Here is an 18661-nt window from a genome sequence, read left to right on the forward strand (position 1 = left end):
CCTCCCCAAAAGGGAATCAGTGAAATGAGGTGGATAAAATCTCTTACCATTACTTATCATTATGTATTCATTTGTGTAAGTATTTGTGGCTGTGTCTTCTCCAGTAGACAGACAGCCTCATGAAAGAGGGGGCTCATGTTTATAAAGTTTCCTGTCTAATAATATCCAGCATGTAGAGATGGACACACAGTAGGAGGTGTAGAAATGTGTGTTGAACAAATGAATAAATGCTAATGAATTCAATACCAATACTTGTTGGTTGATGGATTAGGCCATTAGTCAAACATCACAATGCAGGCTGGTATTTGCAAATCCCTCTTTGATCCAGAAATTATCAAGAGTAGAGATGATTTTCTCTAATTAAGAGGACTTATTAGTGATATAATGTCCCGGGGAACTAATAGAGAAAAATTGGGCATTATTGCAAAATAGGCATCCTTTTAAACGAACTTATATAAAATTTTTGTTTTTGATTAATAATTATTTTGGTGTGTTTTTCCTTAAGAAGCCATGTATGAATTGCAGTGCAGCTTAGAGCACAATAATTCAGCAATATTAACTGCAGAGTTCTTTAATAAACTGATCCTCTCCCACTTGTACAAGCATATGATTTGAAAAAAATACACTTCTGTTGGTTTGTTTTGGAGAGATGTCACTTTGTTCACAAAGCTTTAAAGAAACACAGGCCAGTGCAGTAGTTCATGCCTGTAATCCCAACACTTTGGGAGGCCGAGGTGGGCAGATCATTTGCGTTCATGAGTTCGAGACCAGCCTGGCCAACATGGTGAAACCCTGTCTATACTAAAAAATACAAAAATTAGCCAGGCATGGTGGCATGCTTCTGTAATCCCAGCTAGCTACCTGGGAGGCCGAGGCAAGAGAATCGCTGGAACCTGGGAGGCAGAGGTTGTAGTGAGCCGAGATCGCGCCACTGCACTCTAGCCTGGACTACAGAGTGAGACTCTGCCTCAAAAACAAAAAGAAAAGAAAAGAAAAAGAAACACAAGTAAATGTCTCGCATGTGCATTGTCTATCTTTTCGGTTTTTGCTTTGATTTTGCTTTTCATTTCTGGGAGTACAAGTTGGTAAATGAAACTTCATGTGACATTTCTAGGCTCTGAGACTGTCTTCAAGAGCTGGTTACATTTGCGACTGCCAAAGTCTAAATGAGTGACTTTCAATGAGCAGGAATTGTTACTAATAGCCGAGTCAGGTACTTAGTGGCTTACATTGTCTAACTGTGGTAGAATTACGGAGCATATGGTGTATGATGCTTAACATGCAAACCCAAGCCTGCATAGGGAACATCCTCATAATGCCACTAGCAGTGTCCAAGACAGGCGTCCTCTTCCTGGGTGGGTTTCTGAGCTGCGTCTGAAGAGGACATTTCTGAAAGAAAGCAAACAGAAGCCCTTCACACTATCTCGAAATGACGGAAGGGACACCAGTGCCATTTGCACACTGGCTTCCCTTACAGATGCCAGCCAGGGCCGGATGGGCTCCTCTGCGGAGGTGATTAAGAGAAACCTTTGGCAGTTTGATTTTCAAGGCACTTGAGCACAAGGGCAGGGACAAAGGCACACACTTGTGGCTCTTTTATAGAAAGAATACTAAAATAATACAAGTAAATTGTGAGCCAAATAAAATTGTAGCAAGGACTCTCAACAGGACTCCCCAAGTGAAAATGAAAGATGATCAGGAAGAGGCTGTATGTGTCAGTGATTAGATTCAATGAACCTGAACTGCAGCGACGCCTCTGACGGCTCAAACTGCAGGCCTGCCTCCTATCAGATGGAAGTGGCTCGTTCCAAGCACCGCGCAGTGCATTCCTGAGTATTGACTAAGGGATTTGTGCATGGAAGACCGGTTTCCCCATGGCAGCGCCTCTCCGCAAGCCTGGGCCTGGGGCCTGTCCGGACCTCCGTCCAGGCAGCGAAATCCCAAAAGTGTATGCAGTGATTTAAAGAGTAACTCCGCCTCCTGGACTTTATCTTGAAATCTGAGAGGTAGAGAAAGGTTCGTTCCTATGAATGTAGGCTAGGCAGAAGGAACTTAGAGGAGCGCTCTTGGGAAGCTGTTCTGAAAGCAGAACCACATCTGTGAATGTAGCTGGCTCATATTGCAATCATTTCCACCCAGGAATAGATCTGAGAGGCTGGCCTCTGTAGCGATGTAAAGTATCTCTTGTCGAAACCTACAGTTTTCTAAGTGATGTGGTGAGTTTATTTAAGGGTCTTGGTTTAGTTGATCAGCATTTTGAATGTACAAACACAGGCTGCCCTTCTTTTCTCTTAAATTACAACAATACCTAGTATCACCTGTTTCATACAGCAGATACCCCGTAAATCTTGAGAAGAAAGAAATGCAGTAGTGCAAAGGAAAGAAATGAGCATAAGAAAGGGAGGTGGGGATGGAAGCGGTTGCATTTCATGCAGTCACATATTCACAGAGTCACCGCATCAGAGGGGTCTTCCAGGACCACCCTGCATAAAATTACAGCCTCTGCCACCCTGCTTTTACTTTCTACCCCGCTACCTTGCTTCATCCTTCATAACATATACTATATAATGTAGGAATCAATATTCATTTGCTTGTTTGGTTTTTGTCTATCTCCCACTTCTAGAATGTGAAGTTCCTAACAATGGGACTTACTTTTTTTTTTTTGAGATGCTCTGTCTCCAGGCTGGAGTGCGATCTCGGCTCACTGCAACCTCCACCTCCCAGGTTCAAGCGATTCTCCTGCCTCAGCTTCCCGAGTATTTGGGACTACAGGCATGCACCACCATGTCCAGCTAATTTTTGTATTTTTAGTAGAGAGGGGGTTTCACCATATTGGCCAGGATGGTCTTGATCTCTTGACCTTGTGATCTGCCTGCCTCGGCCTCCCAAAGTGCTGGGATTACAGGCGTGCGCCAGCGCGCCCAGCCAACGGGGCTTTTTTTGTTGCTGTTGTTCATTTGCTATAGCAGAAGCCAGAAGGGGTGCAGGAGTATACAGCATAGATAACATATCTGTGGCTTACGCATTCTCCCCTGTTGTTCACATCCTGATGAAAAGCATGGGCTCCGGAGCTGGGATGCTTGGGCTGTGTTCAAATCCTGACTCTATCTGTCATTGCCTGCATGGCCTTGGGAAGTAACATAACATTCTTTTGTCTCATTTTTCTCGTCCTAACCATGGTTTAGTGATAGTAACTACTTCGTGAGGCTTTTCTAAGGATTAAGTGAGTGGACGCCTGTAAATGGCCTGGAATAGTGGCTGGTGTTAAAGAAGATTCCATTTGATGTGAACAGTTACATGAATGTGTGTGTGCAATTGTAGATTTCACCATGTGAGAATGATTACTTGTGTTTGTATACAGACACACACACGCACATTTTGATGTTTTAATCATGAGTGAAAATCGAGGAGGAATAAAAGTAGGAGAGAAGACATAAAGGCCAAAAAGAATGAAAACATAGTGATGAATGACCGGAGGGAAAATCAGAGTGAGGGGAAAGGACAGTGTCTTTAGATTTTGTTTAACAGAGAAGAAACTTTCATCTCTAAGGTGTTTGGGATTTTCCAGTGCTAAGGTTCACCACACAAGAAAAAAATTAACTGTCCTGAATGAATATATGCCTTTGTAATGATGTCTTTTTTTTTTTTTTTTTTTTTTTTTGGAGATGGAGTCTCACTATTTTTGCCCAGGCTGGAGTGCAGTGGCGCAATCTCGGCTCACTGCAACCTCCACCTCCCAGGTTCAAGCGATTCTCCTGCCTCAGCCTCCCAAGTGGCTGGGATTACAGGCATGTGCCACTACGCCCAGCTAATTTTTGTATTTTTAGTAGAGATGGGGTTTCACCATGTTGCCCAGGCTGGTCCCAAACTCCTGAACTCGGGTGATCCACCTGCCTCAGGCTACCAAAGTGTTGTGATTACAGGTGTGAGCCACTGCACCCAGCCTGTAATGATGTCTTTAGGCTAAGTTCTTCTTTATGTTTTATTTGAAAATGGATCCAAATTAAAAATGCCCACAGTTTGCCTCAAGCTAGTTGACAAAAGAAAGAAAGAGAGAAGGAGAGAAGGAGAGAGAGAGAGAGAGAAAGAAAGGGAGGGAGGGAAGGAAGGAGGGAAGGAGGGAAGGAAGGAAGGAAGGAAAGAAGGAAGGGAGGGAGGGACGGGGGAGGGGAAGGAAAGGGAAGGAAGAGAGGAAGGAAGGAAGGAAAAAGGGAAAGGAAGGAAAAAGGGAAGGGGAAGAGAGGGGAGGGGAAAAATCTGCTTGGTTGTAATACTTTCACTCCTAATTACAATAAAGAAAACCCCACACCTTCTACAACTAGAACATTAAATCATTTTTAGGACAGGCAATAAAAATAAAATCTATTTTACCTTTTTTTTTAAAAAAAATGTTCTCTGTACTTTTGGGAAAAAAATTAAAGATACAGTTGGAGAAAAACATTCCAGGTCTTAAAAATATTTATCTTGCTGACACACAATTAGCATGGGGGCTCATGTCTTGTGTTTTACAGTTGTCAGCTAATTTTGGAAACTGGCAGAGGCTGCACAGAAATAGATGGTGTGCTCTTGCTTTAACACTTCCTAAAAAAAGAACTGCTCGCATAGTTCAGGAACGGGGAAGGACAGGAGATGACGAGGGAATGTTATTGCAGACAGCTGATAAAAGCTGGCATCACGCTTTGCACTGATGAATGCTCTACATATTTAAAATTAAAAGATTTTTTTTAAGGAATGCTAAATAATCTACCAAAACTGTGTCAGACACAGGGGACACTTGTCTGCTATCTTTTTCGGGATTTTTTTCCTTCAATAAAACTGAATTTATGCTGCAACTTCAAATTTGCGGAGAGCTTTCCTGTTGGTTCAGGCTGATGATCACACCAACGATGGTGTGGTGTTACTTTGACATCTGGGACACAGAGACCCTGAAGAGGTCAAATGAATTGCCCAAGGATATACAACTTATCAGAACCAGCACCTTCCATCACCTCATTCTACTTCTTAGTTGCTGAGACCGTTCTTTTTCTCTGAACATATAATTGCACTTTGTAGTTTTTTGCATCCTTGTTTTCATTCAATTTTTAGTGGTCTGGGCCAGGCATGATGGCTCACACCTGTAATCCCAGCACTTTGGGAGGCCGAGGCGGGTGGATCACCTCAGGTCAGGAGTTGGAGACCAGCCTGACCAACATGGTGAAACCGCATCTCTACTAAAAATACAAAAAAAATTAGCAGGGTGTGGTGGCACGTGCCTGTAATCCCAGCTACTCGGGAGACTGAGGCAGAAGAAACGCTTGATCCTGGGAGGCGGAGGTTGCAGTGAGCCAAGGTCACGCCATTGCACTCCAGCCTGGGCGACAGAGTGAAACTTTATTTAAAAAAGAAAAAAAAAAAAAGATTTTTTAGTGTTCTGCTTTTCACTTGAAATCAGATTATCTTGGTAATGATAACTAAGGAAAGGAAATTAGTACAATTAAACTCCAAATACTGCTATAACTATATCAGGCATTTTTAAAAAAATGAACTTAAGAGAGTAGAATTACCAGCCAGTAGAAAATGTCTATACACTCTTATTTATTAAGTGTTTGGTGTGTGCCAGGCATTGAGTATTCAAAATCTTATACGAGCTGTGATCTTTGACTAAGAGTAGCCTTTTTTGTGGTTGTTTTTGAGATAAGATCTTGCTCTGTCACCCAGGCTGGAGAGCAGTAGAAGGATCACAGCTCACTGCATCCTTGAACTCCTGGGCTCAAGTGCTTCTCCCACCTCAGCCTCCAAAGTAGCTAGGATTATAGGTGCATGCTACCATGCCCACCTCATCTGTTTGTTTGTTTTTTCTGTTTTGTTTTTGTTTTTGTTTTATAGGAAAGCAGTATTGCTATGTGGCCTAGACTGGTTTTGAACTCCTGGGCTCAAGCGATCCTCCTACCTCAGCCTCCCAAAGTGCCTGGATTATAGGTGTAAGCCACGGCACCCGGCCCTTAGGGGAGTTTTCAGTAGTAGAAAAATGAAGAGTATTCATTACTTGGTGCCTTATACAGTTTCTTTTACTGGAATGTAAACACTTGGCAAGAAGGATCAGGATCTAAATTCATCTTAGTGCCTCTCAAAACATCCAGCATTGCCTGGGCTGAACGTAGATTAAGTGCTAATGAATATGTTGCATGAATAAATATTAGTCAGGAAATAAAGATGATTTACGCTTAGGAAGCAATGCTAATAATGGACATTGTGCCTATAAAAGGTCAATGAAAAATGCATGGTTTTTATGTCACCTGCTTTAAATCCCCTCAGTTGGGTTATGACAGAGCATAATCAAGAAGCATGGGATATTCTGCTCAATTTATTTCCCTCAAGGGTTGCTTTACAAAAGGTATAAATTCATGAAAACATGTCACTAATTCAGATGACTGTTTAACAGTAGTAAACAGATAAAAACAAACAAATGGTCACCTGAAAAGCTCCAGTGTTTGTCGATTTGCTGATCTCAAAAATGGTGACTGGATGATGACTCCTAGCTACATTACTGCAGTCAAATACAGTGGGGTGTTTTTGTCTGTTTCATTTTGTTAAAATTTGGAGCTACATGCACCAATGAAATCATCAGGTTTTCAGTAATCATGGACATCAAGTAATATCTGTAACTCTAATGTCAGTTTTTAGCACATGACCGTGTAAAGCATAGTTTTCCCCTGCTGGGACTTAATACATAATGAACATGACTTTTCCCCAGCATCTATCTTTTGCTTTCAAGGTAGGGCCAACACCTTTGTCTTTGAATGTGTGATTCACTGAATAAAGTTCTGCATTGTCTTTTGTGCATAAATCCACCCGTAGTCCACCATTTGGAATTTCTTTTGTTGTTGTTGTTGTTTTGAGACAGAGTTTTGCTCAGTTACCCAGAGTGGAGTGCAGTGGCGTGATCGCTGCTCACTGCAACCTCTGCCTCCCAGGTTCAAGCAATTCTCCTGCCTCAGCCTCCCGAGTAGCTGGCATTACAGGCGCGTGCCAGCACACCCGGCTAATTTTTGTATTTTTAGTAGAGATGGGGTTTTACCACATTGGTCAGGCTGGTCTGGAACTCCTGGCCTCAAATGATCCACCTGCCTCTGCCTCCCAAACTGCTGGGATTACAGTCATGAGTCACTGCACCCAGCCTGGAATTTCCTTCTTCTTCTTTTTTTTTTTTTTTTTTTTTAAGGAAAAAGAACTTAGAGACATTTGTATCTAATTCAACATCAGTTTTTCTTAAGTGACTTGTCATTTTTTATCTTTTCAAAGTTTCTAACTTAGTTTTTACAGAAACAAGAATTTTTCCACACTTGTATTTCATCAATTTTACATCAGGCTTAATTAAATTTAAAAATTACAGTGATTGCCAGTACCATAAACGGGTTAGGGAACAAACACAGTATACTCTTGGTAAGCGTGGAGACTTAAGCAGCTGGAGCCAAAGCAAAGCAGGTGCTCTTAGAGGCCTCAGCCTCTGTGTTTTCCCTTGTGAGTGAAGGATGTTGGTCAATCCAGTAAGCTTTTGAAACAGAGGTCAATTATGGACATTTCTATTGCAGTGGATTGTAGTTTGTTTTGTTTTGTTTTTAAGAGACAGAATGTCACTCTGTTGCCCAGACTGGAGTGGACTGGTGTGGCACAATCATGGCTCACTGCAGCTGTGACCTCCTGGGCTGAAGCAATCCTCCCGCCTCAGCCTCCCAAGTAGCTAGGATTACAGGCAGGCACCATGATGAGCAGCTCATTTTTAAAATGTTTAGTAGAGACAGGGTCTCACTGTGTTGCCCTGGCTGGCCTCAAACTCCTGGGCTCAAGCCATCCTCCTGCCTCAGCCTCCCAAAGTGCTAGGATCACATGTGTGAGCCGCTGTGCTTGGCCTTACTGCAGTGGTCTCAGTTGAAGACAGCTTTGTCACCAGTGGACATTTAGCATTGTCTGAGGACATGTTTGGGAGCTACAGTGGGGCTGGTGGGGAGCAGTACTACCGGCATCAGTGGGTAGATGACAGGGATGCCATTAAACATTCTACAATGTCCAAGATTAAACAATGTCCAAAACAAAAGATTATTTTGCTCAAAATAATGTCAACTTTGAGAAATGCTCCACTGTGATTGAAATGGATTTATTATAATGTATGAACAACATCGTTTTAAAAGATACCAGGAGACTCATCATATTAAAATATGTATAGTCTGGAAAGCAAAAATAAAAAGTTAAAAGATTAGACACAAAGAAATTTAGTTGTATCTTAACTCTGTGCTGTTAGTGTTACTACAATCAAGCTGTAAACATAAATCTCACCCTCAAGGTCAACGAGGCCAGAAAAGTTCATTCATTCCTGATAAGATGAATAAATATTTATTGAGTGTATATGTTGGTCTCAAATGACAGAAAGATAAAGGATAAAACAGACACTTAAAAGAGACTTCTATTGTAATAAATGTCATAAGGGAAGGTTAAATAGGGAGGGGTATTTCTTAGCTGGGGTATCCACAATTCCAGATTCAGTTTGGAAAGAAAATTTTTCATGCAGCCACTAAATTCTTCAAAGACATGAACATGTGTGACACATTCAGTGGCAGAGTGGACAATGCCTTCAATTCTGGTTTTGCTGAAGGAATGGAAACTTTCTCCCCAAAGCCAATTTTTATAGCAATAAAAGCTGATTGTTTAATATTATATGATTACTTAGGAAAGAATATTTTTATAGAAACTAAACTTATTCATTTATTAAGGAAGTATGGCTCTGTTGGAACCACCACTTCTCCAAAGTGCTCAGGTATTATCACAGGGAGTAAATAGGAAGAGGGAGTTCTAATAGCTGGGAGGGTCAGGAAATGTCCTTTGTTGAGAAGGAAGTCCTTTGTTTGAATTGACACAGTAGGAAAAGAAAATGTTCCTTTAAAGCTGAAGCTTAACCAGGATTGACACATTGGATTCAGGAGGTCAATGAACCGTCTGCAAGTGTGTACCGCAGTCTGCGTGTTTGTATATATTGTTATTTTATCTATGTAAGGTGTTTGTATCTTTAATGAGATTCTTAAAGGGGTTATATGACACTAAGGAGATTTTATACCATTGTTCCTAAGAATTACACCTTTAATCCCTTGGTCTAAAGTTGAGCCCTCCTCTCCTTTTAAAAGAGTTCAACATAAAGCCTCCATCTCCTCCTTCTACTCATTGTTCCCTTCTCTTTCCAAGAATACGTTTCTGATTGAAAGACAAGAGATGGGCCAGGTGCGGTGGCTCACACCTGTAATCCCAGCACTTTGGTAGGCTGAGGCAGGCAGATCACTTGAGGTCAGGAGGTTGAGACTAGCCTGGTCAACGTGGAAAAACCTGTCTCTACTAAAAATACAAAAGTTAGCTGCACATGGTGGCACACAACTGTAATCCCAGCTACTCAGGAGGCTGAGGCACGAGAATCGCTGGAACCCAGGAGGCAGAGTTTGCAGTCAGCTGAGATCATGCCAGTGTACTCTAGCCTGGGCAAAAGAGAGAGACTCTGTCTGAAAAAAAAAAGAAAGAAAGAAAACGAAAGACAAGAGACGGCAATTGGGACAAAGTTAGTTTTGAAATTTGTCTCTGTTCATTTTTATTAATATGCAAAAGCCTTTCTTTAGTGACTTTTCTTTTGTGCCATTTGAATTATCATAGTATCTACCTTCAACAGTCCTAAATGGTAGAACTTTATAACAAAGAAATGAAAAACAGCAGTTTGCTACTAAAAGAATTCCATTTTGTGCTGTTCGTGTTCCTTCATAAGCTTCGGGTGACAGAGGTCAACATGAAGCAACATCCCCAAAGGAATACATTTCTCAGAGATTCTTGGAGAAAGATCATTGGTGCTTTGTTTAACATGTAAATGTCTACAAGGTGGTTTGGGATTTGTTTCTCTTTCTATTATCCTTCTGGATGTTGTACATTTTTACATTTTAATGTTTTGAACTTCATTGTATTCACCCACCAGAAAGTAGAGGCAGATATTTTGCATGTGTATAAAATTTCTGTTGAAAGTAACCATTGGAATGATCAATGGGAATTAATCAGAAATGCAATTAATCAATTTTAACTTTCTAACCACCTGCATGTATGGTATCTTCTTTATACCTGATACCATAATACTTACTATGTGATTAAATACATTTTCATAATTCACCAAAATAAACTTAATCATATGTATCTTCTTTTCTCCTTCCTGCAGAGAGACGGCCACAGAGTTAGCTGGGAGTCTACCAAGGTGAGCATGCTGGCTTTGCTTATTCTATGCCCGATTTCTTATATCCACAAAGAGAAGTACTGTGCCATGTCTTCTGTAAGAGGTCTTCTCATTTTGTCTTCTTCATGTCAGATTTTGATACCTCATACATCACTATGTAAATGCCAAAAATTATGCATGCATCACATATACATGATGTAACCAGGAAGTAATGAGGCTCATGTTCATAAATGACTTAGATTATTCACATTCCTTTGAAGTCATATGGTATATTTGGAGATGTATATATGAGCTAGATATGTCATAGAAATCATTAACATGCTGCTTCCTTTATTATGTTCACGGGAATTGGCAATTGAAAAACATATTGGATTGGTTTTTTCTTCAATATATTCAGTATTCTTACTGTGTTCAGGGACTTAGAGATTTATGAAAGAATCCTGAGCTTCCCCTGAAGAGCTCACATCATAGTATTGATAGTATAAGTGCAGTGGAATTCTCATTGTCATCAAAATAAATACTTAGTAATATTATGTCATAGAAAGAAATTAATATGTAATTAATCAATGTGCTTTATATGTAATTTATCAATGTGTTTTATATGTTTTTGATATTTATGTCAGTATATTAAATAAGACATGATTAACAGAATGCAAGCTCTAAATAACTAGCCATCAAGGATGATTACCAGCATTTAATGGAAGGGAGGGAGAAATGGAGAAAAGAAGGAAGGAAGGAAGGGAGGAAAGGAGAAGAGATGGGGGTAAGACTGGGGAGGCAGGAAGAAAGGAAGGAAGAAGGAAGAGAGGAAGGGAGGGAGAGGAGATGGGGGAGGGAAGACTGGGGAGGGAGGAAGAAAGGAAGAAAGGGAGGGAGGAAGGGGCAATAATTTAAGAGGCATTTTACTGGGCATTGAATATATCTAGAATCTCTCCTGAGCACCAAGGATTGTGCCTTTGTTTTGTTGTTGTTGTTGTTGTTATTTTTTGAGACAGAATCTCATTCTTTCACCCAGGCTGGAGTGCAGTGGTACAGTCTCAACTCACTGCAACTTCCACCTCCCAGGTTCAAGCGATTCTCCTGCCTCAGCCTTCTGGGTAGCTGGGATTACAGGAGACTGCCACCATGCCCGGCTAATTTTTGTATTTTTAGTAGAGACAGAGTTTTGCCATGTTGGTCAGGCTGGTCTCAAATTCCTGACCTCAGGTGATCCACCCGTTTCGGCCTCCCAAAATGCTGGGATTACAGGCATGAACCACTGTGCCCGGCCAGGTGTTTTTTGTTTGTTTTTTGTTTGTTTTTGTTTGTTTTAGCTGGAGTCTCCTTCTGTCACCCAGGCTGGAGTGCAGTGGCACGATCTCGGCTCACTGCAACCTCCACCCCTGGGTTCAAGCGATTCTCCTGCCTCAGCCTCCTGAGTAGCTGGGATTACAGGCATGCACCACTACGCCCAGCTAATTTTTGTATTTTTAGTAGAGATGGGGTTTCACCATGTTGGCCAGCTGGTCTCGAACTCCTGACCTCAGGTGATCCACCTGTCTCGGCCTCCCAAGATGCTGGGATTACAAGTGTGAGCCACCGTGCCTGGCCATGTCAGATGTTTCTAAAAGAGAGGAGAAATTTACTCATCTAAATGTGCAGAAGACATCAGGAGAGAGGGGAAGAGGACGGAGTCCCTGAGAAGGCAAGAGGGCACGGGATCCAGGGCACAGACGGGATCAGCTTGAGAGGAGAGCCCAGGCTTCTATCTGAACAAGGATGGAAGCAGGAAAGGGGTGTGTGGATTCAGAGCAGTGTGTGGGACTGGGGCCTCAGGGAGTCTTAGACATTCTACCTAAGCGTGGATGGGATTACAGGCGTGAGCCCCCGCGCCTGGCTCATGCCTTAGTTTTTGAAGGTACTCGATAATCATGCGTGAATGTATTAATATGTCCTAGGATATTGCCTAGAAACTGTTGGAAGTAGAAATCAAGAGAATCTCAAGAACAGGAGAAGCAGAGTGAGCACAATGTTGTCATGAACAGCACTGGAGAACAGGGGAAAGTACAAATTGTTGCCATCTGTTACCGGAGATAAGCACATTTGGTTGCTTTTTTTATGTAAAGAAAATCTTTGCTTATAGGATCAAGATTAATATTGCCAAAAAAAAAACTGTTTACTGTGATCCAAATATTTAAATTACTGTATGTCTTCATTCTTTGGATAACGTCCCAAAGAAACATTTCCATCATGTGCCAGTTTTCAGGGTTAAAACTGTCCGAGTGTTCTGGTCTGTGTCTCCCCGCTGAATTTGTTTGTCTTTGTGCTTTCACTCTGGAAAAAGTCCACCCTGAAGACCTGAGCATCCCATCATGTGTGGGCAGAGAGATTGTTGTGTGTCTACCCACGTTTGGGCTGAGGAAGTTAATCCTGAAATAATGGAACGAGGAATGACTTCCAAACTTTTGTAGAACAGCTAAGAAGCAGACAACCTCTATGTTGTCAGAAGAGACCTACTCCATGCTGTAATCACACAGATGAAAATTATTCAGATGTCTGAGAAATCACCGTCGGCACCCGGAATTCTATTAAGTAGCGCTGTATTTTGAATACCAAGCAGCAATGCGTATATTCCCCAGGAATGATCTTTTGTAGCTGGTTTATTACTCAAGGGAGAGGCTGCTCTCTTCTTAGGTTTGGTGGGTGGTATTTTGGTAATGAGCCTACTTATTTTTCTTCAGGAATATTTGTTATTCTCCTGTCGAGTCATGTTGAAAATAAACAACATGCCGACATTCCCATTCTAACTGCAATTTGCAATCACTGTACTGCCTGGCGATAAAGGAGTGAGAAGTAATATATCAGTGATTTCTCAATCGTACTTCTAATGTAGCTTCAGGTATTCTTTCGACTTCTCCAGGGGCAGTTTGAGACATAGCCATTGACAAGTATTTCCCTTCCCCACATTAACATGAAATCATGTAATTATTTGATGATGAATCCTCCCCTTGTGTCCAGCTTATTTCTTTTGCTAGTGTTTGTTTGTTTGTACAGTCTCGTAGAATTCCATCAGTTGTTTCAGCTTTCAGCCTTTTTTCAGATTTCTTCAGCCTGTCACGGGGAAAGTACAAATTAGCCCCGAAATACCTCGGTGCTGTGGAAAACAAAGCACCTGTAGTTATTTTGTTTGTTTGTAGGCTAATGATTAGTGGAACATGACACTTCGAGTTTTTTCTGCACTTAGTCATAAAAGTGTGCTTACGCTGTGACGTCTAGGAAAAATGGAAAATTGTAACTCAGGCAACTGCTAACTAGTGACATGTGGCTGGGAAGGAAGACGGTGGCATTTGAGAACAGTTTTATGGTCTGGTTTTCATTGACTATGACTGTCTTGAAATGTTCCGAAAGACCATTTACACGGGTTGCATAAGGGTGGAGAGTTTCCACCGTAATTACCTTACGTGGTACTAATTTAAAGCACTCCAGCCACTGGTGGATAATATTCTGTGAAAATGTGTGCATGCTGTAGCAGTGGATTGCGTCTGGGTAGTTAAAAATGCTTTGAAGTCGAAATGAGATATGTGCCCAAGGTGCTTGAACAGGCAGGCGCTAGGTTTGTTTTTCATTGCTAATGATAACCTAAATGTGTTTTTTAATTCTTGCCATTGCTGAAATTAAAGCCTGGTAGTAATAAGTCACCAGAAAAAAATTAGATTATATGAGCAACATGCACTAAGCATTGAAATTATGTTATAAATATTAAAACCAATGATCTTGTTAGGATTAAAACAAATATTTAAACTGGCTACACGTACTATCCATGCCGATCTCTTTATGTTGAAGTGTCCCGGAAATGGGATGTATGGAACCATTTTTTGAACTGTGAAAACAATCATTTTCAATCTTATAAATGACTCCTTGCTTTTATTTTTGCTTGTAGCAAAGGACAATTTAGCAATCTGAGCAGTTGTTTTCCCCATTACAATCATGTTTTTCAAGATCTGGTTTTTAGGATGAAGGGTGCTGCGTTTCAGTAGATGTGTTTTAATTAAATCATGGTGAAACCCCACTCGTTCAAATGGAATGAGGTTTCAATATAAATGCCTATAAAGAGAGAAAATTTTATTTTGGGTAGCAAAGTAAAGATATAAACACGGTTTATATCAACAGAGGTTTTACTATAATCATGCACTATGAGCTGCTGTTTTTGAAAAAAAGGGAGCATTTTAATTCCTTGTTAACAGAGTCCACTGTTTTTCAACATAAACTAAACAGTTTAGAAAACGAAGGGATATAATAGACGTTAAGAGAAGTATCTTGAGTACTGCAGTAGAGAGTCATACGTTGATTCTTAAACACAACACCGAAAAGTCAGGATGTTCTTTGAGGACCACGAAGTATTCGTAAATGAAGCTTAAAATAATTCGGTATATAAATCAGATGTCATCTTGTACTGGATTTTAGTATAAACCAGTGAAAGCAGGGGCCAACAGTTAAAGAAGTTATGAAAGAAAAATGTAGACTTTTCTCTTGTATATTAATCCAGTAACTTGATCGCTTTTTTTTTTTTTCCTTCTGTGAGAGGGTTAGGAAACATAATTCAATCTAAGCAATTGGGGAACCCCCAATACCTAGAACACTGGCGTATACCATAGGATTACTGTCTGAGAGCCGCTACCAAGAAGACGGAAATGCCTGGTTTTTGTGACTGTCAGAGACAAAAGCCGTTATACTGCCGTTTTGCGTGTGAAATTCTGGTCTTAAGTCATAGATCTTTGTTATCTAAAATTTGAACTGAACAGATTCCGTTTAAAGGACGAGAGAGACTTACCTCTCCAGCTGACAATATTTCTCAGTCATGAATGTGACAGATCAGGTAGCAATAGGCAGAAACGGTGGAAGCAAAGATAATTCAGATCATCTCTGAGAGCTCACCTTTCTACATGGAGGGCTTTGATAAGAAACATAACCTCCTATTTCTCACTGTCCTCAGTACGCAATGCCATTTTCTGAAAGACTTTCGAAAATTAGGAGACAAATATGCTGGTACTTCCAGGCCAACCTCTTACTGAGTCATCTAGAGCCGATGGATAGACACTTCCTGTCTTCTTTATAATCCCTAGGAAGCAGCAGCTCCCCCAGCTCTCCTGGGGCCCATGCCTGGTGCTATTCAGTATTGACACAGTTCATCCTCTATCGTTAATTCAACCAGGGTACAGCACGCACTAAGTATATGCCAAGCATGGTTGTCAGCTTGGCATACACTTAGTGCGTGCTGTACCTTGGTTGTGGGAGAAAACAGACGGACACCATCTCTTCTCTGAAGTGGTTCAGTGGCATGAAGAAGGTACCGATCATCCCAGTGCTATGGGAAAGTGTTTAACCCATAAGAGAACTAGGAAAACACTGAAGCAAACACAAAACCCAAAGGATTTCAGCAGCGAGATGGGCTAGTTCTGATCAGAGGCAGTAAGGACATCATCCCGAACCAACCTTCTGAGCAGGACTGGAGCGAGTGGGTCAGAGTGGGTAAGTACAGGCCAGGGGATAGCCCACAGAGTCCCCAGACCTTGCCACCCTCCAAACCCTCTTCTTTCAGATTCACTACTTGGCTCAAAATATGAAACAAACCCTCTGGCCTCAGTGACTGGTTTCCATACCTTTCACAACCCAACTTTCTACTCCCAGCGCCCAACCATCATGCAGCACCCAGACTCTGTGATCACAGCTGCAGGTGGTGAGGTGTGTTCTCTCTTCCTCCCTGCCCCAGCCCCTACCTCCTCACCTTTTCTAATGCATCTACCACTCATAGCCTGTGACTGAGTTCTTTCCTGCACAAACCTTTCCCTTACAATGTCCTTCTTTATTATTTTTCTCAGGTTGAATCCATTGAAAAGCCTCGGTAGTTATAGCAGGCTAAAAATGCAGGTTGAGTTTGTAGTTATGGTTCAAGAGGTCAGAGAAGGCCCAGGGTGAATTCAGAGCCTCTGTGGTCTGAATGTGTCCCCCAGAATTCATGTGCTGGAAGCCTAATCCTCAATGTAACTCTGGGGAGGTGAGAATGAATGGGAGGTGGAGAGGTCATGAGGGCTCTGACGTCATGAGCGGATCAATGCCACCGTAAAAAGGGCTTGTGGGGGCAGATTCACTCCCTTTCTCGCTCTTCTGCCACGTGAGGACCCAATGTTTGTCTTCTCTTGCTCTTCTGCTGTCTGCCATGTGAGGACACCGTAAGAAGGCTCACACCGATGTTGGTGTTTTGAGCTTGAAATTCCCAGCCTCCAGAACTCTGAGAAATGAATCTCTGTTCTTTGTCAATTACTCAGTCTGTGTGATTCTGTTATAACAGCACAAAACGGACTACAGCCAGCACCCTGGTACACCCTCTGCCATCTTCATCATGTTGATAAGGCGCACCTCATGCTCACAGCAACTCCAGACGTCACATGGGGACCATGTCCATCTTCTTCCATGGGACTGTTTTTTAGGGGAGGAATCCCTTTTCCATGCCTGATCCCTTAGGGAGGGGACATTGGGTTTCTGGTATTCTCAGCCTTTGTAATGGGAGGCCTGTTCTGTCAGCAAGGAGAAAGGTAGGAGTCGGGGTAAGGGGAGAATGGATTGTAAGTACTTAAAGAATGGCATCCATGCCAGGTAGGCGCTTTTCTTCTTCTTCTCCACCTGGGTAAATCCAATGGCCATTTAGCTGTGATCTTAATTAGTCCCTCAGCCGCCTTCAACCTAGGGACAACTTCCTCCCCCATGAAGTGCTCTCTTCATTGTAGAGACATCAAGCCCTCCAGGTTTCCCTCCTCTCTTGCTGGCCATTCTTCATCAGTCTTCTGTTACTCCTTGCCAGCTTGACTGGCCTCTGCAGGTTGAGGTGCCCCAGGGCGCCCTGGGCATTGCTCTGTTCCCCTGTGGGGAGGAGTGGAGAGAGATTTCATCCAGCTCCATGATTTTAAAGATCATCTTTATGCAGATGGTTCTCATTCGTATATCTCCAGCCCTGACTTCTTCCTTGAGCTTCACAGCTGAATATCCAGCGGCTAATGTGACTCTCTACGTGGAAGCATAAACTTAGACTTGATGTGGCCAGAAAAGAACTCTTGAACCCTACCTCAGCCCACCTTATCATCATATACCCAACACTCAAAGGAGAACCTAGTGACATTAAAAAAAAAAAAAAAACACATTTTTCTGTTCTCAGACTTAGCAGATAACTTGTTGGCTCAACCTCCAAAATGTATCTTTATTTATTTATTTTTTTTGAAATGGGTCTCACTCTGTTGCCAAGATGAAAGTTCAGGGGCATGATCATAGCACACTGCAGCCTCGAACTCCTGGGCTCAAGTGATCCTCCTGCCTCAGACTCCCAAGTAGCTGGGACTACAGGTGTACATCAGCACACTGGGCTAATTTTGAACACTTTTTGTGGAGATGGAGTCTTGGTATATTACCCAAGCTGGTCTCAAACTCTGGGCCTCAAGCAACTCTCCCACCTTGGCCTCCTAAAATGCTGGGATTACAGGCGTGAGGTACCATGCCCAGCCTAAAATTTATCTTCACTTTGTCTACTTTCTCTCTCTCTTTCCAAGCCACCATAAACTCCCACCTGAACTGTTAAATGGCCTTTGAATTGGTCCTTCCCACTTCCTCTTTTGCAATTCATTCTCTAGGTAGAAGTCCAAATGATCTCTGAAAAGTCATCCATCAAAATATTGTTTTTTTCATAAAATCATGTAAGAGTTTCCTATTGCTTAGAATAAAATCAATGCAACGTACTTTGGTTCCAAGGGCTGCTTTCGTCTACCTCTGCAGCCTCATCACCTGCTACTTTCTTTCTCATTTACTTTGCTTCTGACACACTGGCCTTTCTCCGCACTTACTTCCACAGAAAGTTCTCCTTTCACCACCCTATTAAGTAACCCCCCAACACACTTCCTATCACATCGCCATATTTATTGACATCTGTTTTTTATTTGTTGATTTATATATGATCTGTTCCCTTCCTCCTTAGCTCCAGAACAATGTCTCCCTTGCCTGTCTGGTTTATTCCTCCATTTGTAGGACCCTGAACAGAACTGGCAGTCAATAAATGTTTGTTGAATGACTTATGAGCCCCCATTTCAGAGATAAGAAAACTGAGATCTGGTCTCCTAGTCTTTGCATGTGTTCTTCCTTCTATTTGAAAGCCCGGTGTCATCTCTCTGCTCTTTTTCTCCCCTACCAAACTCTCTACCACTTGTTCTTCTGGATCCAGATTTTGCTAACTACAGCCCACAGATGAAATCTAGATGGTGGCCTGTGCTTATAAATAAATATATATATATAATATATATATATACACTCACACATGAACACAGCCATAACATCTATTTATGTGTTGTCTGTACCATTTTTGTGCTACAACATCACAGTTGAGTAGCTGTGGCAGAGATGGTATAGCCC

The 18661-nt window shown here is 41.8% G+C and overlaps 1 protein-coding gene across 12 annotated transcripts in view; it reads left to right on the plus strand.

The window, feature by feature from the left end:
- The window catches only part of CELF2 (CUGBP Elav-like family member 2), an 867789-nt gene that overhangs the window by 440846 nt on the left and 408282 nt on the right, over positions 1-18661 (plus strand). For 11 of the 12 annotated variants that reach the window (XM_055092397.1, XM_063607625.1, XM_024930221.4 and 8 more), the window contains one exon: positions 10217-10252. Coding sequence is in view for 6 of the 12 variants with exons in the window: in XM_063607625.1 (XP_063463695.1) it covers positions 10217-10252 (36 nt within the window). In the remaining 6 variants the exon portion in view is untranslated. Of the gene's footprint in view, positions 1-6899; positions 9578-10216; positions 10253-18661 lie in introns of those variants that run through there. The other variant, XM_057298807.2, reaches the window with a different exon arrangement.

Source organism: Pan paniscus, chromosome 8 (genome assembly GCF_029289425.2).
Source record: "Pan paniscus chromosome 8, NHGRI_mPanPan1-v2.0_pri, whole genome shotgun sequence".
NCBI lineage: Eukaryota > Metazoa > Chordata > Mammalia > Primates > Hominidae > Pan > Pan paniscus.